Below are 21,105 nucleotides of genomic sequence, written 5' to 3' on the forward strand. Positions count from 1 at the left end.
TGCTTGCTGGAAGTAGCAGAGAATTAATGCTACAGTACTTCTAAGATAGGTTTTCAGCATTTAAGGACTTCATGCGAATATGCAGACTGCACCTCCCAGCTTTAAAATTAAGCTGATAATGTATCGTGATTTTGCTGCCATATCAAATAAAATGGAAAGATGAGATTTGATGAAGCAGTTGTCTGTGTTTAAAAAAAAAAAAAAAAAAAATCTCACATGGCAAATAGGAACATAAACCTGAAACCAAAATCCAGAGTTGTGAAAGACTGCGTGTTCAGATGCAGGCTTACGGTCTGGTCTGTTACTGCAAGATCTGTCTGCCAAGACTTCCCCTGATTATTGGAAGTCTGTGTGTTGGAAGGGTATCCACAGCCTGATTCCCAGTGGGTTTTAATGTGCACCCAGCTGCAGAGAAGAGGGATTATCTATTCATGATGCCTAGCACAATGAGACCACAAGTTGGTAGAAGCTTTCCCACACTCCCGTCATTATAGATGCTAAATAATAATTTTAATATATTTCTGGGTTTTTCCAAGGCAAAAGAACCCCTTTTAAATCAAAATCCATCTCAGTTACTCCTGTTAAACTAAAAGGTAGACTGTGCATAAGCACTCCTTGCCACAGTTATTTTTACAATGTGCTTCTCCACCACTTTGAAATTAGTGTTTCTTGTTGAATTTGTGATCAACATATTCAAGTATGTATGTGCATAAACATACACTCATATCCTTCATGTGCTCATGTATACACTCTAGGGGTTTTTGCCAGAAATTAAAGCAATTCACATTTTTGATAGCAAGGCAGAGACAGAAAAATAAGACCCTTCCTTTACTGTGTGGCAGGCTCAGCCGCAGCAAGGAAAATGAGCCTCTTTCTGGAGCACTGCTGTTCTTGAACCTGCCTGCTTAGGCTTTATTTGAAGTTCTGTAATTTGGGGTGGAGATAAGCAGTTCTTCACTAAGCATAGACACATGTTGCTGAAAAAGCTGCTTTGATCAGTATCACTACATGAACTTGATATGTAATCAAACTGAGTGTAAATCTACACTTAGTTATATATGCAGAATGAATCTTCATTGGATTTTTAAAAATTTTATATTAGTTTTAAAACTCCTACATTAGAAATACCTATATATTCAAGACCCAGGTTATTTTCTGCACTCTTACACTGTCAGTAACTCTGTACTTCATGGTCTTCAGGCTACAGTTGTATACTATAACCAATGACATACCAGAATTTGGTTTTGCAGAGCTCCTTGTTTAGTAGGGCTTATTTTAGGATGGGCAGCTGACTGTGGATTCCAGAACTGGACCTTCTATTGTTGGAAAGAAACTCTTCAATGTTTGTGCTTTTCCTTTTTTTTCATGACACCATATTCACTTCCAGTGAATATGAAAATAGTTGGATAAATATTTTGGGGGAAGCTTTCATCCTCCTCTGTACTTACGGTCAATAAACATTTCCAACTGTATGCTCTGATATTTAGGTCAGATGAGAGTGTAGTTTGTATATAATGTCTGTTGATCCTGTCTTACATGTGCTTCTAGAGAACATGAACTAGCTGAGTACAAATTCAGTCATTTTAGGACGTTGCTGTTAAGACCTGATTCATACTGAATGCCTCCTGTAAGAACTAGTATTTAGGAGCAAATGTGTAATTTTGCCCGTATTTCTCTTTTCTTTTCCTCTAGCTACAAGAAGGAGGTTCTTAATTCCATATTTATCCCAGGCTTTTCTCTGGTTTGCTTCAGATTGTTTACAATACCTGTTGCTCACAGTTTCAAAAAGGCCAGGTTAAGGCAAGTGCTCCAAGAATCCTGTATAATCTTTGCAGAGACTGGTTCCCCTTAGGGGGCAAAGGAAAATTGTACTTTGAAGCATTTTTTGTGTGTGTATACTTCCTGCCTGAACTGCAAGTGACAGATCAGAACATGCTAACATAAGCTTTCCATAAAAACTCCTGCCTTTGTGATTCCCTGCCAGGTACCTACACAGTGCAGCTGTCTTGGGCTTTCTTAACCACCAACTGACTGAAAGGAATGGCAGGGAATCAGCAGGGTGTATAGCTACACAGTTTTGGGGAAGTCTTTAGGGGCTTATCTCATAAATATTACCGTCTAGCTACCTAAAAGTCCAGCTTTATATTTTATTGTAATACTAGAAAAATAGATGCCTGAGAGAGCCTCAAGAGTGCTAACTCCAAGCACACATGTGATTCTTTAGACAACTGACAAAGAAGGATGCAGTGATGCAAGCAAAGTGGTATGTGACAGCGTGCCATGGTGTCACCTGTTTCTTAAGAAGCCAGTGATAACTAAAGTGTTAACTTTTGCTGGCAAGGCCATTTGGCCAGTCTGCTGGAGCCTGGAGAAGTAATGGTTTCTGTCAGATGTGACAGACAGTGAGGACTGGACTGTCTCCAAAATCAGGAAATCCATCAAGTGTGAAGTACTACCAGTTATTTACCTTCATGGCAAATGGGGGCTTCTGTATCACAACCTTTGCTAAATTTGGAAGTTACCATGAGTCTGTATTTATCGCTGGAAGAATAGCCTCTGTGAGAAGCAGCTTCTCAGAAATCCCAGTTCCTGCATTCCTCCTCCATTTTTGCACATTTTGGCATGGTGGGCTTAGATACGCAGAACAAATCCCAAGCTATATTTTCAGTGGCCTGTGACTGTTTCAGCCTCATATTAGTAAGAACACTTACACAGGCTTTTGTGTCAGTCTGCACATGGGTACTGGATTTGTGGCCCCACAAGACAGGCTTACAAGGCTCAGTGTTCCAAATAACTCAAAGTATTTGAGCTAGAGATGCCATTTGGATTTTCTTCTCTCACTAGAAACCATACAGAACTCATCTGTATTTCTGATGTATTCACAGCTCCCCACTGTGTTGGACAGAAACTCACCAGGTGCTGACCTGAAGGCCTGGGGGAAGGTGCTGTCTAATGTCTCCCAAGCAGTGCAAAAGGTAGGTGGTCTAATAGATGGCATCACTTTTCTGGGTAGCGCATAGTCCTCCTTTTCCTTTGTTCTTTTTATGTTCCAGTTACATGCTTTATCAGAAAGAAAATAGACTTGTTTGGGAAGAGCTGATTCCTTAGAAATTCATTCTTCTCTCACTACAAAATAAATGTAGACATATGCATTGGCAATTATGAAGGATATTCTTTTCTTCAGAAAAGACATGAGAGAACAAGAACTGAAAACAGTGCCTGTGACCAGGACAGATGAGATAAAAAGATGAGGTTCTGACTGGATCCATACTTTACCAGTCTGGGCACAACTGAGACCTCACCAGATACTTACCTCCTTTGAGGGTTGCGGTTAACAAAATCTTGTCTTACTGCAGCTAGCCAGGAAGCCAAGCATTCAGGACCTTTTGATGGTTCTGCAACCATTTGTACAAGATGGAAGGCCGGAATCCTTAGGCCAATTGGTGAGCTCCTTGTCTGATCTTTTCTGTGGCTACCCAGAAGGAGGTGGATCCAGAGTGCTTTCCTTCAACTGGTATGAAGATAATAACTACAAAGCTTTCCTGGGGATTGACTCAACAAGAAAGAAATCCAGTTATCTTTATGATAATACAACCAGTAAGTTTTTCCACCAAACCATTACAGAGACTGTAGACAGGTGCAACTTATGTTAGAATACCACTGTTGCTTTTATCAAATAACATTTTTAAGCAGTTGATTCAGGAAATTAGAGACAGGTTAAATGATTTTACATCATACTTCATAGCTGGAAGCAGAGAAGCCCAGGAATTCCGAACTGACAGAAATATGCATTTGCTTTCAATATGAAGGTATAAATAAACATCATCGTCATCATAATTAAGGCAGTCCCTCTGTCTTATCTTCTAATATATGCTACTGATATCAGGAAGAACTAGATGCTTCTGAAGAAGGTTCAGGAAAATACAGTGCCACATTCTGGAATTACTTTTCTCCAAGATAGGGGGTTTTTTGTTTGTTTGGTTTTTTAAAGTCATTCAACTTGATTGATGGCCTGGAGCACAGGAATTTTAAAATATCTCCTTTTAAATAATCAATTTGATACATGGTGGCTGTTCTGTTTCTGCATAAAAGTACATATATTTTGTAGCAGTAACGTTCTACAGCATAATTAAATCTTACATAGAAAGTATTTCAATTTACCAGTTTTTGTTGCTTTGATTTCCTCACTTACCTTCTTGCTATTATAATAGGAGAGACTGCAAAGAGGAGCCAATTTTATCTTTTCTACCATTTGATATTTTATCTTTTTATTATGTCCCCTTCTGTTTTCTATTTAGTTTTTCTCTACATTTAGACCACCAGCATTTTTTTCCTGTACAAACAGCCATATTATAGCTGGTAGTAGATTTCTGTGTCCCTTCTGCTATGATAGATAGGGTTGCATGGTTACAAAGTACAGGTGAGCACTTTGGCTGTAGAGAGACTCCCACCTTTCACCGTTTGTGTTCATACTTGGCTCTACTTATGTCTGAACCTTCAAAAGACCTGTAGAAAGCCCAGTACTCCATTAATTCAGCCAGGGAACAAAATAATTGCATACTATCCAAATAAACTAATTACTTCATAGTGCAGGAGTAAGATAGAAGTGTTTACATTAAAATGTTTAATTCTAAATTATTGTAGGATCCAGTTCTGAACTGTTCCGGAGTTCAACATCCAAGCCTGCTGGATCTCCAGTCCAATAGTTTATACTGTGTAAGAATTAACCGCTAACAGGAGAAAAAACAGCTTTGTATCAGTATCAACTACAATACAAAGGAGCTAAGTCATTAGGAGAAAAGCAGCTAGAGCTCAAAACTGTTTAGTGGGATCTGGGCTGTCTAGTTTCCTTCCATTTGAAATACCTTAGAAATAACAGCAACTTTCAAATGGTTAAATTTATTTATGTTTGCTCTTCCAATTTCTATGGTGTCTACTTTACAACTCCAATATCTACTTAATAGTCTTTTCCATCTATTCAGGTGTTGTACTTCTACATTGCAGAATGTACTTAACCTGTTCAGATTCAAAATGCTTTAAACTGTCCATATTGCCAGTAAAAAGCCCTGCAGGACATTATGTATGATAGGATTTGAGTAGGGTTACATAAAGACTGTCTTTCTTTCTGTCTTTAGCACCCTTTTGTAATGCATTGATCCAGAACTTGGAATCAAACCCTTTAACCAAAATAGCCTGGAGTGCTGTGAAGCCCCTGCTGATGGGAAAAATTCTCTTTGCTCCTGATTCACCTTCTGTACGGCAAATCCTAAAAAATGTAAGAAGTTCTGAAATACAAGAATGTATATTTCTAAAAAAATTGCATCCTAAGAAGCATCTTTTGAAAAACAGTGACCCAGCTACCTCAACCTAATCAGATTTTCTTCTCAGAACTCCATTTGTTGTGATAGTCATCAGAGGAGGGACAGTTACTCTTTGTTTAAAAAACAGGAGGCAGGTCTTCACTGATTCATCCCATCTTTGTCCACACTAAATGCTTTTTTCCAGCTCAAGTAGCCTTTTGTTGGCATGATTCCACTTTTGCACTAGTAAAAATAGTAATGTTTATATATTTTTTACAGATGTAGGAACATCAGCAGCTCTGTGCCAGTAAATATTTAAATGGGGCAGCTATGAGGCTTGGATAAACTCATTGAGACATAACACTGAGAGATTACAAACCAATAGCAACATCATTGTTTAGTATTATATATGTTGAAATGATAAATAATTTTCACTTCATGAAAATAGGATAGAGCTTGGACTCCAGCTAACTGCCCGAAGTTGGGTGAAATGAATCTGAGCAGTTAAATCAAAGTTGCATATGACCTAGGTTTTGGCCACCTCCTAACCAGCAGTTCAGTTACTCTCAACATCTATGTAAGGGACAGAAGAGCTGCTGCTTGTAGTTCACACAGGAAAACATCAGATTTACAGCAGCCCAACATTTCAAATCTTAACTAATATCTTAACTATGAGAGTATCTGTCTTCTCTAACTGCCTCCCATTTACTCTTCTACCCACATCATCATAGTTCTTTAGTTCTTAATGGAGAGAAATAGTCAAAGGGAAAAAGAGAGGAAGACATCATTCTACCTAAACCCTGAGCATTTAAAAGAATTGAAGTTAACTGGGGTTAATGTGCACTTGTTTTTTCCATTACATATACAACAGAAATTTACCCCAAGTGACTTGGATTCCAGTTGGATTTTACAAATTCTTTTTCTGAGCATTATTAACACTTCTGCTATTTTAACAAGTTTTTTAAGTATTGAAGGTAAAAACTACATTTGTAAGTTACAGGTTTCACTGTCACTGAACAGCTGGATCATAAATTCTGTTTGTTTATCTCCTTAGCTTTCTAACAGTCTTTTCTGCTGTTTTATTCCTCAGGCAAACTCCACTTTTGAGGAACTTGAACGCCTCAGACTGTTGACCAAAGCTTGGGAAGAAGTAGGACCTCAGCTGTGGTACTTCTTTCAAAACAGCCTGCAAATGAATATGATACGTGTATGTTATAACTTAGCAGGAATCCTCAGTAAGAGCAGCCTTTTATCATCCTTTATTTTTACTAAGGGAGAAGAGAATTAATTTGGAAGGTTTGCCTGGAAGCATAGCCTTTGCAGCAAGGAATCTGTGGCCTTTAAGGCTTATGGACTGGTTACTGGTCTTGGTTTGAAGGCTAGTCTTAGATGCATTACAGCATCTCTGACAAAACCTCAGATCTGGACACTCTCTAGGATCTGGTTAATGACTTCTTAATAAAGGCAGCAGCTGCTGCTTCCCTGTCTCTCCAAAATGTCCTTCAATAACAGACAACTTGATTTTCTTGGGTTCTGCATAGGCAAAGAAGGCAGCAGGGCCATGTTTTTGCTGGGCCCAGCAATTTACTACGTTAGGAAATTGTTTATTTTTACATCCCTTAGATCTGACTTTGATCAGCTGCAAGTAATATCTGTGGTTAAAGTTTATAAAGCAGTTCATACCTGAGAAAACGTTTGGTTTTCCACACTCTTCTATATTAGATTAGACGTTTATTACCTTTATCCTCTTGCTTATAAGGAAACAATGCAATAAATAGTCAAAGATATGTTTCTTTTCATCCATTCTTCAAGTCTCACCTCCAGTTCAGCTATGCAATTGCCCATTTATAAAATTAATTCCTTAGCATACTGTTTTGTACTACTTCATAGTTCAGAAAGAGCTATGGAAATGGAAGCCTTTCTAGCTAAACAGGAGGACACATGAAGAGGATCATTGTAGTGAAGCTGTCCTGGTGTGTTTCCTCAGGACTCTCTGAAGCACCCTACAGTGAGGGACTTCTTGAACAGCCAACTGGGTGCTGAAGGCTTAACTGCTGAACACATAATCAACTTTCTCCACAATGGGTCTCCAGGGAGCCGGGAGAAGGGAATGGCAGACTTTGACTGGCGGAACATCTTCAGTGTTGCAGACCAAGCTCTGCGTTTGCTCAGTCAGTATCTGGAGGTAAGGTCAGCCCTCCCACTGCTGGGAATACTTGTAGAGAATATCTTAGAGCAGGGTAGGCAGTACTTGGGGTCTGTGGCAACAGACAAGGAGGTTAAAATCATAAGACATCTTCATTCATTTCAAATTTAATCTCAATATTAAAAGCATGTTTTTAAAATAATACAGCAGTACAAGAGCGTGAATACTTACCCTTATGAAAAAAACCTTCAATCTGATGATCCCCAAATGCTATATTTAAAATGTTGGTTGAACGTCTGAACAGACTTTGATGCTGAGAGGCAGAAAGTGAATGCAAAACCTCATGGAAACTTTTTTTGTAAGTACTAATAACTGACAGGCCACTAAGTTCAGCAAGACCAGGGCCAGAGAAGCTAATAGTTCTTTGGTAAGTCCCCTTTCAGGTTTTTAAGCACCTGATCAATATTCCATTGAAACCAATAAAGGAGTTTCCACTTGTTCTGTAGCCACTTCTGACAAGACGCCTGTTTCTCTTTCCTGGAATCTGTACCCCCCTTCTCTAGGGTGCTGTGTTTTTAGTGGGGCTCTCCGAGGCTTTTTGAGAGCCACAGTGCAGAAAGTGAGATGAAGTTTCATTACATAAATAAAAAATGCTAAAAATGTAGATGAAAATATCAAGCCATTGTAAAAATACTTTGGAAGATACTTTGTGTAAGGGATTACTCTGGTATGGCAATCTAACTTACTGATGAGTTCATCAGACTCAGACTAAGTCCAGTGCAAAAAAGGCTACATTTTTTAGAGGGCTAGACAAACTGCTGCATCCATGTCTTCCCAGATCTGGGTAAATGACACCAGGAGTGTGTTGTTTTGCTTTGGTTTGTTTTTTTTTAATCCTGTGTATTTCTGACTGTAGGTAAAGGTGTGTTTGGAACTGAACCTGAGATGGGGTGGATTCCTGTTAAGTTAGATAAATGAAATGCCGACTCTTCTTTGTAAACTTACGAGCCCAGGCAGAACTAGTGGACCCTGCAATGTTGCAGATTAACTCCAAGAGTTTAAAAAACTATTGCTGTTGGCAGTAACATTAATACTTGGGAAATCAACACTTAGCATCTGCCATATGAAGGTCAGGGTCTTTATAGAGATGAATTACATCTTACAAGCATCTCTGAAAGAAAAGTAAATATTTAGTTATTTAATAGCTAAATAAGCTGAGCCTCAAGCTCACAGAGAAAATTGTTGCTAGTTGTAGGCAACAGGACCAAGCCTAGCTCTGAATTCCAGTCCAGTTCAGTCTAAAAGACCATTCATCCACTGCAAGAAGGCAGGAACTGAGAGTTTATCTTATCTCTCTTTAGCTATTACAAGAGGGAACAATAAAGCTTTTGCACAAAGCTCTGCTGATTCTTCTGCTGACCTTTTTGCATCATGTTAGCAGAATTATTTCTTACTCAAGCTGAGTGAAATATATTGCTTGCAGCAGGTCAGTGCTTGAACATCCACAATATCAGAGCAGTTACTGTACCTGGTAATAGATCTTTGTGTCCTGAAGTTCTTTGTAATGGGCTTATTCTTTTAAGTCTGCTGTTTACACTGAGTTGTTAGCATTTGAGAACGTTTTCACACAGTGCCAAGCACAATGGGAACAAATAGCTCCCTTTCAGGGACATCCTACTCCTTACTATAGTATGCAATGAGGAGAGGTGTGCTGCCAGCAACTATCTCTGGAGTCTCCAGATCTCTGCTGCAAGCTGTGGTGCAGCTGAGAATCCCACAAATTATGCAGTGGCTGCTCATCCTCACCACCCCAAGAATTTCCTGTTCTTCCCTTTGATTACCTAAGGCCACAGAACAGCTAACCTGTTTGTGAGAGCTATCTAGTCACCTCTTTATCCTTATTGTCTGGTTTTATCTCCCAAACCTGCTTTTAGTATTTTAGTTTTGGTTTTCCCATCTTCATTGGACCATTTTAAATTGTTAAATAAATACTGGGAGAAGATCTGAAATAAATTTCCCCAAGTGGTTGATGAATTAATTTTGATATAGTGAGGTTTATGAAAGCACAAGCTGTGTTGCAGTTCACTGAAAGAAAGCCTAGGTAGAGCATGCGGCCTTTGTTTTGAATGCAATTAATGTTAAGGGAAAGAAGTTCTAGCTTTTGGCTAGTAGATTACAATATAAAATCTCTTTTCACTTTCAAATTGTGTGAATTATTGCAACACTGGTGTCTTATCCTATGTTCTTACAGAAGCTTTCATTTCATTCTACTCACACAGAAGATCTATAAGCATTTGTGTTTTCTCTTTCGAACACTTGCTGCTTCCTTGACTGGACCCCTGGATAAGATCCTATACTGCTCCTCAGCCCAGTCCAGACACTGTCTATTCTTCAGTGAAAATCTAGACAAGATCAGTTGTCTGTCAGTACTTTGCCAGTGCCATTCCCACAGATGGCCCTGGAGAACTACATGAGTTCTTCTGCAGCTGCAACAAGTACCTTGAAAATAATTCCTCAAAACAAAGAAACAGCAAATAGTCCTCCAGACACTGCAGACACAGTTCCACAGCAGGACTTTGCTGTGGAAACACTGACACTTTGGCAAGAACTAAACCGAGTTCCAGAACTCTGTTAACTGTGTGGGATAAACATATCCCCAAAAATTTAATACAACCTGAACCATCAGTCTAATTTTATTTCTTTTTTGGCATACAAACCAGAAAGTTTTTCTGCCTTATTTTGCTTTCTGATATGAAATTCTATGTAGTTTAATTTTGTAAAGCAAACTAGGAGAATGAACATTTGGAAAACACCAGGAAGAGTAAACCTACAAAATAATAAAGTTATCAATTTAAGTACTGTTTTGTTTTGCTGCCAGTTAAAAATATATTTTCATATAGATCCCATTAAACTGTAATACTTCAAGTTTTAAAGGAAACAAAGCATGATTTATCACAGGGAAAGGTTAAATTAAGGATTCTTTAAGATATCTGCCCATTAAATAAGAAGTTGTCTGTATGCGCACTTTGATGTGGAGTAATTTTTGGTTATTGACCTGCAAGAGATGATCAAGAAGATAAGATCAAACAAGTTAGCCTCCTGGAATTTTTTGAAGCAAGGTAATTCAGTAAGTATCTTTCCAGTCCATCAGGGGGTTAAATACTTCTACTCTCTGGTAATGTCTTGTCAGTTCTGAAGGGTGGAAGCTAAATATACAAACATAAGTCTGTAATGTTACAGATAACTAATGACAGAGTTTGTAGTGTTCACAATCTTGTTGTCTTACAATGCCAGTTAGGTAGGAGTTAAATGGGGGGGGACATAAAGGGCTTAGATTTTGATGACTTGGTGTCTTGTATATGGAGTGATAGTAATACATTTCACAATAATGACAGAGGCTAAGCGAGAAGGCAGTTTGCTGTGAAGGGTAAACTACATTTTATTATTGAGATAGCTGAAGCATGTTAAGTTAAGCCAGCAGGTTAATCACATGTCAGAATTTGGTAGAGACACAATATTATCAGTAAGATCAATTGACTAGTTGACTGGCATTAAATAGGAATAAATGCCTAAATACCCAAGAGACTAAGATTCAAATTTATGCCCTGACTTTCCCAGCACTTCACTTGACAAAGTGCTTTTCAGCTGAAGTCCATGGCTAATGTGCTTTTCTTATGGATCAGTCATCCTTTAGTTCCCTGGTGTTCACTCAGGCACTTCCTAGGCTGAAAAAATGTCCCAAAACTTGAAAAAGGATAATGTTTTGATTCAACTAGACTGCTAAAAAGCCTTTGTGGCCAGATTTATTTTATAGTTCAGTTAATTTTATCTCCTGGGTGCAGACTCTGGAAGCAGTTCCTGATGTTGGGACCTCATCTGTGCTGCAGCTTTAGCCCTTCCAATTCAGATATTTGCCTTTTTGAGGGAACCTTCCAAGTATAGTCTAAGTGGCAGAGTTCACGTTTCCATGGCTGGACGATTACAGCGGCTTAAATATATTTTTTAAATTCTTTTCATTCCATGTAATTAGTAACTGTGGCACAATAGACTTTGGCTGAACCTAGTACTGGCTATACTTTTTGTACAGGTACATCTAAATTTGCCCCGTCATACTTAAGTTGCAACAGCAGCTCCTGCTTTAGTGGCCACCCTTGCTTGATTTCTTACTTGTCAGGATGGATGCTTCTTGAGCTTAGAGGAGGCAATCCTTAAATATCAGGAATAAGCTGCTTTCAAAATTACTCCATCCACCCACATTGACCACAGCAATGCTAAATCTGAGGTTTACAGTTCTTTTTAGGGAGAACAATGTTTCTGAGCTTGTATTGATAATGCTGTGTGTTTTGAATTTGTCGTAAGAATTAGGCTAAGAATGGGGAAGCTTTCAGGAAGGAGAGAGTCAACTTTTAATAGTTTCAGCATAAGTTTTAAAGCTGAAAATAGCAACTACTTCAGATGAACCTACCTCCGTTTTCTGTTTTCAAGCACTGATGTTTGCTTTAATCTATGCCTCTTACTAGTTTATTCCTATGTGATTTTTCTCTTTGTGATTATTTGTAGTGCTTGACCTTGGATAAATTTGAAGGCTATCTCGATGAAACTCAGCTGACTCATCAAGCCCTTCATCTGCTGGAGGAAAACAAATTCTGGGCTGGTGTGGTTTTTCCAGACATAGAGCCTACAACCAGCAGTCTTCCACCACATGTGAAATATAAGATCCGGATGGACATAGATGCAGTGGAGAAAACAAACAAAATCAGAGACAGGTAAGTGATGGTTCCTTCTCAGTTCTTGCCTGCCATAACATGAATATGAGAGACATAACGATATATAGAACCTGCATTGGATACATGCATGAAATGCAACAATATTGTCCAATAGTTAGTATGTAATGCCATGCACAATCATCTCTAGTTACAAGTGGTATCACTCTTGTGATAGGCCAGGCAGTGGGTAGGTGCATGGATACATTGCAAAGGGATTGACTCTGCTCAGAATTTGTTCAGTAACTATCCAGTAATCTGCTTAAGTTTTTAGTTGGATCCATCACTGGGAGAGGCAGACAAGGAAGTCCTACGTGGATTGTGACCCAGCTGTCCTCCACCTGGATAGCAGAACTTCTCTGTTGTTCCTCCTCAAGTTCCCCTCAAATGGACTCACTTAAAGGGATAGCAGAAATAATTTCTCAGGATTGTCTACACAGAGGAATATAATGGTGTTGTAGTTGTAGTCTAGCTGTTCCAGTTTCATCTCCAAGGATACTGTATTCCAAATACAGTTATTTCTATTCTAGAACAGTTACTGTGCTCCATGATTAATTTATGTACATTTTTGGCCAAAATTGCTATTCTGCATCAGCGTAGAGAAAATTAAAGGAAACAAAAGAACCTTCCAGGTCATATACTTGCTCAAGCAACGTGGCCTGACAGAGCAAAATCTAGAAAAGACAACTCCAGGCAGTGCCCCTACAATTTCAGTAGCTAATATTTATTTATTTATTTATTTTCCCCACCTGCCCCTGCCCTAAAGCCACTGTTTACCCAAATGATTTCCATGTGAATTTTCTTTTGAGGTACTGGGATCCTGGTCCAAGAGCTGATCCTGTGGATGATTTACGTTATATCTGGGGAGGCTTTGCATATCTCCAAGACATGATTGAGCATGGGATTATAAAGACCCAGACCAACGCTGAAGTGCCATTAGGAATTTATCTGCAGCAAATGCCATATCCATGTTTTGTGGATGATGTGTGAGTAAAAGCAGTTTGTCTTAATTCTGATGAATACTTGGATTGCTGGGTGCTTTAAGACTCTCAGGCACCAGTTTCTAACCCTAGTCCTAAGGTGTATATGCAAGAGCAGTAACTGAGACATAACTGAATGAATTTATTCTTCTTATCCTGTCATAACCCGGACTCCAGAAGCTGCCTTTGCCAAAATGCTACCCCTAATCCCAATCCTGGCCTTTGTTGCATCTAGGCAACCAGTGTCCAGACCTAAAATGAACACAAAACTGGCCCCTTAAAAGCAGCAGTTTTCTTCCAATTTTGCATATCATGCGAAATAAAAAAAAATAATCTGGGACTTTTTGGCCTTACTTTTCCAGGCTGTAATAATAACGTAACCTAAACCTTCATATTGATTACAGCCAAGAATCCATTGTCAACAGGGCACCACAACTATAATGCTTTGATCCTTAACAGCATCAGCCCTTGAACTACCTCTGTGATTACACAGGACCCAGCAAAAATGTGATCTTTTAAAAAGTTTTTATCTAACTAAAACTAAGTCTCATGCTATAGCATATGACCAGTGCCTGTAGCAAAACTGAGCACAAAGCACTGACCCATGTTAGAACAAACACTGCATCCTTCAGTTAACTGTGCAGAATCCATTGAAGTATAGTAAGCTTCTTTTCCCTAATTACATCTCTAAAACCCAGCTTTCTTTATATCTAAAGAATCATTTCCTAAAGAAAAATTGAACAGAAAATGCTTGTCCCAATGGAGTTGGTACCTCTCTTGATATCTCTGTAAGTCTTGAAGAATCAAACAACCTAGTCTCTTCAAGTGTATTACCAAACCCTAACCCTAGACTTAATCATGTCTAGATATACCAATACACAAAGCTGTAGTTTTTGGTCTTTGAAGACACCTACAGGCCTTGCAGAATCCCAAGAAATTTAGGCTCCTGTAACTCTTTCTTACCAAAATCCTAACCACATCCCTAAACAGGATTCCATTTATAACTACATGACTGGTATCTGCAATTAAACTGGATATATAGCATTTGTTTCTGTTAACATCAACCCTTTTCTTTCCCTTGCGGATGCTAGTGTTCAACAATAACCTGGTGTCCTCTAACCTTCTCCCTAATTCCTGTCCGTGTTTTTTATGCAGATTGACTGTTTCTTATCTTAAATCTCACATGAATCTAGCAAAGGATTCCAGGACTGTGGCTGCAGTTCATTACTGCAGGCACCAGGAGTTTCCTTCCCTGGTGAAGAGCAGAATAAAGAAGCTAAAGAAGAAAGAGGTGGTTTGTTGCTCTGTAATGAGAAAAGAAAGGGACTGTGCTCCTGGGCGTGGAGATTTCATGGCTACATGGAGGCAGAGGGGCTGTGAATGCTGTGGCCCCCATTAGCACTGCCTGAACCATCACATGTGCTCCAGATTTTATGAAGCGGTGCCTCTTCCCTGTTCACAGTGTGCCTGTTCCATTGCTGCAATCTGTGCTACTGCAGCTGTCTTGGTATACATTTCACTCCAGAGGAGAAAAAAAAAAAGCACTATAGAAATAATTTCGTAGTTCTGCCAGCGTGCTCTGTGCAGGCAAATGCTAGTACTTCAGATAACGGCAGACTGCAGACATACATAATTTGACCTGTCATTCCCATCAGTCATTACCTGTTAGTCTGACAAAATGTTGCCCTGGCAAGCCTGCTGTTTATTTCCTCCCCACTGAGAATAGTGCTGAGGCAGAAACCCCATCTGTGCAAGGGTTCTCTGAAGCCTGCAGCAGCCACACGCAGTTCAGGGCTGATATCCAAACCCAGTGATGGCCTCTGCAGAGAGCCTGCTTACGTGAAGCAAGCGCATCCTCATGGTAAACATGTGTGTTGTGCTATGCATGGCCTTGTGCTGGGTTACATGTGTCCACCAACAGGCAAAACCCTGTGTAGCCCAGGCCATTCCACAAAAGCATGGCTTTGTGTCAGCAGGCCAGATTGCTCTTCAGGAATTTTTGGTAAAGTGAAGATTTTCCATTTGTTTTGACAATGGAGTAGCTATGATAGCATATGGCAAAAACATAGTTCTGTAGGGGTCAGATTTAGGAAGCTGAAGATTTTTTGCTCCTTTTTGGTTTTAGCAGCTCCAAGCTTTTAGGCTTTAAAGAATTAAGTCCATTTGGGTTTTGGGGTAATTTCATTGAAAAATTGCAATCCCAAATTAATGCAAAATATTTTCAGCTTTTTCACCCCCAAATCTCCTCCTCACCCTGACAGCACACTTGGGGCAGTGCTTCACCAAGGATCATCTGCCAGGGCTGACCAGCCATAGAGTCTGCAGGGAGGGACAGAGAAAGGGAGCAGCACCTTCATCACAGTACATGAAGGGCCACCCACAGCAGCCTGTCCCAGCACTGTCATTTTGGAAGTGGTACTGTGTGGGACAGTCACAGTGCATTCCCTGAGTCATGGTTTGTATGAATTTCAACAGCCTTGCTGGCAGCATCTGATGCTTTCAATGCTTAATTTGTTTAATTCTTTTGCCAGTGAGTTTTAGGAGCATAAAACCACAGTGACACTCCTAAATTGTTAACATTAGCATATGTCTTAAAATATTCTTTGTACATCATAGTAAAAGCATTATGGCAATTCACTGTGAAGAGAGATGTATTTTCATGAGCCACCACGTGTTTTGTAGCCTTCAGTAACCCTTAGAACCTCTTTGCAAAATAGAAATAACATTTATCTGTTTCATGGGAGTGCAGCAACCATTAGTTCTTTACTATTTAGGTAGCTTGTGAAGTTCACCAGCAATGTGTTATTGATGTTCAGACTGAGAATTTCCAGTCTCATGTTTAATAAATGCATTCTTCCCCACTCCTTTTCCTTTTTGTTCTTGCTTTTCATCTCAATATTTCTCTGTTTTATCTGAATTTAATACATTTCTCCCTTCTTGCTTTGGTAGCTTCATGATCACCTTAAACCGCACCTTTCCCATCTTCATGGTGCTAGCTTGGATATATTCAGTTTCCATGACTGTGAAGAGCATAGTGCTGGAGAAGGAAATGCGTCTGAAAGAGGCTATGAAGAACAGGGGTATAACTAGTGGGGTGATTTGGTGCACTTGGTTCCTAGACAGCTTTGTCATGATGGCTGTGAGCACGTTCCTCCTCACAGCACTGATTATGGTAAGGATTGCCACTTTCAAACTCACTGTTCTGTTTGCACTGCTGATACCAGTTTGCTGTTGAGGAAGAACAGTAGCCATTCATAGGGAGATGTGAATGGCTGCTGGCCTGTTCTGATCGCAGCACGTAGCAGGCACATTCTTCTAAGCAGACCTCATGACAGCATCAGCACTTGGCAGAGACAGAAAGATAAATTCACTGGTAAGATTTACTGTGAGATCCCCCACAGAACACTACATCAAGCTGATTACTCTATATATTGTATTTCCTGTAGACAGAGGCAGATCTCTCAATAAATAATAATTGTTGCTTTAAATAGAAGGGATCATAATATGAATAATTTTAATCTTGTAATTCACCATATGTGATTCATTTGTAATATTCAGTGCTTGCCTGCTTAGAAATTATGCCATTATTTCAATGGAAAAAGACTGCAGGGACAGAACTTTCAGGAAAGCCTGAAAAAAAGAAAAAAAAACCAACCAAAAAAAACCCCAAACCAACAAACTTTTGCTTCTGTAACTCAGAGTTGCTGTAATTTTTGTAACTTTTCAGGACAGTTTGGATGTTGTCTCTAAGTACTACCTCTTATCTCTGTTACCTGAGAACCAAGCTCCTCCTAGCTGCTACATTTAGTTTTATAAATCTCTAGCATTTTGATAGGGAAGAATGCCCTTGCATCTTTTCTGATGTGGGGAACTGGTATTGGTAGAAATGCATAGTGAGGGTTCAATCCACTCTATTTTATCAGCCTGTCCTGATGAGTTGTTCTAGTTCTTCGCAGTTCCATTACAGCTTGGGTGGGTAGAGAAAGCTTACTTTATTTGCTACACTGGTTTAATTAAAAATCAGGAGGTAATTAATACCAGAGAGGAGTGTACTTATACCTGTGATTCACTTCCTTTCCTGGATTTCACTATGCCAGTGTGAGGCACCTTTGTAAATACATTCTTATGAGAGATTGTATCACTGTTGATAAAGAAATCAGTCTCAGAGGCCCAGTGGGATGTTGCAACAATGTTGAGACCTATTCATAGCCTTATAGACCTATTTGGGCCTTATATAAGGCTCAAAACAAAGTTGAGCCTAATAAATAGGTCTCAATGTTGTTTTTGAGGTGTAAATACATAATAGCAGTCCATGATCTTCTCGATAAGGAGTGTTTAATCTACAAAAGCTCCAAGGAAGAAAGGTCAATAAAAGTTCACCCAGTGGGTGGGTTAGTACACAAGGATCTCTGAGAAACTTGGATTCCTCAGATGTGATACCCTCCTGGAGTTTGAATATCATTCAGGTGCAGAAGCTTTATAATTTTCCTGTTTGTTTGGGGGTTTTTTTAAGATGCATTTTGTTGGGCTTCCTTACATTGTCTTTCCTGCACATTGAGCAAGTGGACTGAGGAGAAGATGAGATCAATGAAAATGTATTATGATAATTCAAAAGTTTTATTTAAAATGTATGAATTTCTAAGCAGGCACATCTTGCTTGGAATCATTTGCTTATTAAGACGGGGACAGAATGCCCCTGTGATCAGTTATGATCTTAATTCAGTCATCAAATATGCATATGAACTCCACAGCCTATTGTACTAACCTGAAGTCACAAGCCGGGAGCAGGGATGAAGTTAGATGAAGGATTTGTTATTGTAATGACCTCAGGTGTTGAAACATTATTGCCTGGGAGAGTTAGAACTCATATTAGGTAAGAAAGGCTGGCTTATTACTCATTACATGTTACATGTCAATGGCAATTCTGACCTTTTCTGCTAGTTCAGAAAGGGGCAATACTACTAAATTTTTCTGTTTTCTTTTTGCTTACAGTCTGGACAAGTACTACATTATAGCAGTCCACTTCTCTTCTTTCTATTCCTACTGACATTCACCACAGCCACCATAATGCAGTGTTTCTTGTTCAGCACCTTCTTCTCCAAAGCAAATCTGGCAGCTGCCTGCAGTGGAGTCATCTACTTCACCTTGTACCTGCCCCACATTGTCTGCTTTGTCTGGCAAGACCGCATGACTGTTAATCTGAAGATCCTAGCAGTAAGCCTTTTACTGATTATATGGTATCTTTGGGTTCAAATTTTAGCTGCCCTTCTCACTGTGCATATACGAGTAACAAAGCATTGCACACCTATTCCTCTCTGCTTTTTTGATTCAGAGAGGGGGAGACCTCTGAATCTCTCTCAAATAATTAGGGATTGCAAGTGAATAAGCCTTTAGCAGGCCTAGTGACCAAGAAATATTTTCATGGCTTTTAGAAAATTCAATAAAATTTACTTTACTTTTTGAATGCTAGGATATTAGCATAATGTTCAAAACACTTCCTTGTAAGTCAAAGCAAATTTTTCTTCTGGTATGTTTAATAAATACAAAGGCAATTCATGAAATGGGTTTGGTTATCTTTCTTATGTGCTATAACCTAGTTAACAGGGTAATATCTAAGGATGAGAAGACCTCAGGTTCATGTTCCTTCTTTACCTGAACATAGAGTTAGGATTTGAACCCAAGTTCCAAAGCTTTGAGAAATATCTTCTATCTAAGAAGTTGTAGACATTCTCCATGCAGTGCTTTCTTCTTGGTTCTTTTCCATTATAGGTAAGATACTTAACAATTCAGTGGAGCTGGAAACTTCTTGCTGTTTTTTGAAATGGAACTGTGAACTTACAAAATTATTCAGACTGATTTTCTGTTGCCCAATGAATCAGGAAGGGGAGTGTGGGTGCTTGAATCCAGTCTCCCCATCTTTGCTGAGCATTCTAGCAACCTAGGTAAAAGAGAAGTACTGTCTTCTCCTCTTACACTAGGAAATCTAATGAAAAAGAAAACAAAACACTTTAAAAGCTGTAACTAAGTGCAAATATGGCTATGAATCGGCTTGCTTAACTGATGTACTGTACAGATGTAGTATATACCATTTTTAGTTCTACCAATTAAGGCAATAAAGTGCAAAACTTGATCCTGTCATTAAGTCAGGAAATGAGTAGGGCTGGCCTCTGACAGGTTCTGATCTGGGAAGAAATCTTGAGACTAGCACACAGTCTAAGCAGAAAGACAACTCTCTTCTCACCCTAAAGTGAAGGAGGCGGCATCCATGTAAGAAAGGATATTTGCTGGCCACAAGTCATGAATATTATTCTCTGTTCCTGATACGTTTGGTCTTATATTTGTTGTTCAAAGGTTAGTCTCTGAAAAAGAGCTAATTAGAAAGGATAAAGGGTGGGGTATACATGTGTAGGGAGCCTGAAGAAAAAAAAAAAATTAAGGACAAGTAATTGAACAATAAATATATTGCTGAAAACCAAACATTTTTTACTTAGCACACTATGATAGTGCCTCACTGAAAGCTGCTGTTGGGATCCCTCTTGTCCCCTCATTTTCCTAAGGTCTGGCATTCCTGGCTGAACTACATACCCTGTGAAACAGCACTGTATCACTTCTTGCTCTGTTTTTTTGCAATCCAACATTGAAGAGGATGTTTGGATACTATACTGGTTTATTAGTTTTTGTGTGAGAACCAGGTAGCAGACACACCAGGGGAGGGGATGGTTGTGGTTTTCCTTATCCTCAGCATCTGGTGTACTTTCTGTCTTGGTACTCATAGTGGCCCTGCCCCATACACTCAGGAGATATTTTGTTTCTCCAAGATAGGCAAAGGTGTACACTGCAAACTTCTAGATTCATCTATAGTATTTTCTGAACAGAGATATTATTGGAAAAAAACAAGCTGTGAAGGTTCCCTAGTAGCTAAAGAAATACAGTCAAGGTTGAATTCAGTCTATTATGGCTGAATAGTTAGAATTGCCACTGTTCAGAGGATTAAATATCCCAGTCCAATATAAAAGTGAAACCACTTTTCCCTGATCATTTGTTAGGCATTATCGAGTTTTGAAGTCCAGTCTCTAAAGGTCATCTTTTGTGCTTGCTTTACAAAATGTCCATCTGTCTGAATTGAATGTAATTTTTCCTTTATTCCAGAGTTTGCTCTCTCAAGTAGCTTTTGGTTTTGGTACAGAATACTTGTCACGCTACGAAGAGCAAGGTCTTGGCCTACAGTGGGGTAACATCAGAACCAGTCCCTTGGAAGGAGATGAATATAGTTTTCTTTTTTCCATCAAAATGATGCTTTTTGATGCTTTTCTCTATGGAATACTTTCTTGGTATCTTGATAATGTTTTTCCAGGTATGTCAATTTCTTATTCGTACAAAGTAGTGGTAGTTGTTGTAAACTATGTTAGTCTAATCAGTCTCTGAGTATTTCTCTGTCAGAAAAAGGGTATTTGACACTGTAGACCATGAGTCTTATCCAGTATAGCACCACTGGTTTATTAAGGGCTTCCACTTTCTCTCTTTCCTTTCTCCTATTTTAGTCCTGAAAAGAATGGGAAAGGAGGAAAGAGTAAGAAGGAGAATGCAATTTCTAGTCCTGTTTTAAAATTTAAATAGAAAATAGATCTTCAAAAATATCTGTTAAAACCCAATTTGTGTACATATTTTTCTTTCGAGAGGTTTCAACCATTTCTAGTGAGAATTTTTAAGATCTTTGAAAATATAGAAATAACAGTTCTAGTTCACATATATACTATGGTCACATTAGGCCAGCTGTTTCTTAAAGGATGGTACTATTTTCTGAGACATATACTGTGTCCTAGGCAGCTGTGAAAGTTCCTGTGTGGATTTATTTTATTTCTAAATGGGCATCCTGGTTTTAGTGTGAGTTCACAAAAGGATTATCAGTTTAAAAG

At 39.0% G+C, this 21,105-nt stretch overlaps 1 protein-coding gene across 7 annotated transcripts in view; it reads left to right on the top strand.

Annotated features, from left to right (window-relative positions):
* ABCA4 (ATP binding cassette subfamily A member 4) overlaps positions 1-21,105 on the top strand; it is an 86,347-nt gene that overhangs the window by 24,724 nt on the left and 40,518 nt on the right. For 6 of the 7 annotated variants that reach the window (XM_052802168.1, XM_052802167.1, XM_052802166.1 and 3 more), the window contains exons 9-18: positions 2,886-2,975; positions 3,357-3,597; positions 5,136-5,275; positions 6,391-6,507; positions 7,288-7,485; positions 12,007-12,212; positions 13,019-13,195; positions 16,139-16,361; positions 18,182-18,403; positions 20,339-20,543. In XM_052802168.1, coding sequence (XP_052658128.1) covers positions 2,886-2,975; positions 3,357-3,597; positions 5,136-5,275; positions 6,391-6,507; positions 7,288-7,485; positions 12,007-12,212; positions 13,019-13,195; positions 16,139-16,361; positions 18,182-18,403; positions 20,339-20,543 — 1,819 coding nt within the window. The remainder of the gene's footprint in view (positions 1-2,885; positions 2,976-3,356; positions 3,598-5,135; positions 5,276-6,390; positions 6,508-7,287; positions 7,486-12,006; positions 12,213-13,018; positions 13,196-16,138; positions 16,362-18,181; positions 18,404-20,338; positions 20,544-21,105) is intronic. The other variant, XM_052802170.1, reaches the window with a different exon arrangement.

This window comes from Harpia harpyja, chromosome 11 (assembly GCF_026419915.1).
Source record: "Harpia harpyja isolate bHarHar1 chromosome 11, bHarHar1 primary haplotype, whole genome shotgun sequence".
In the NCBI taxonomy this organism is placed as follows: Eukaryota; Metazoa; Chordata; class Aves; order Accipitriformes; family Accipitridae; genus Harpia; species Harpia harpyja.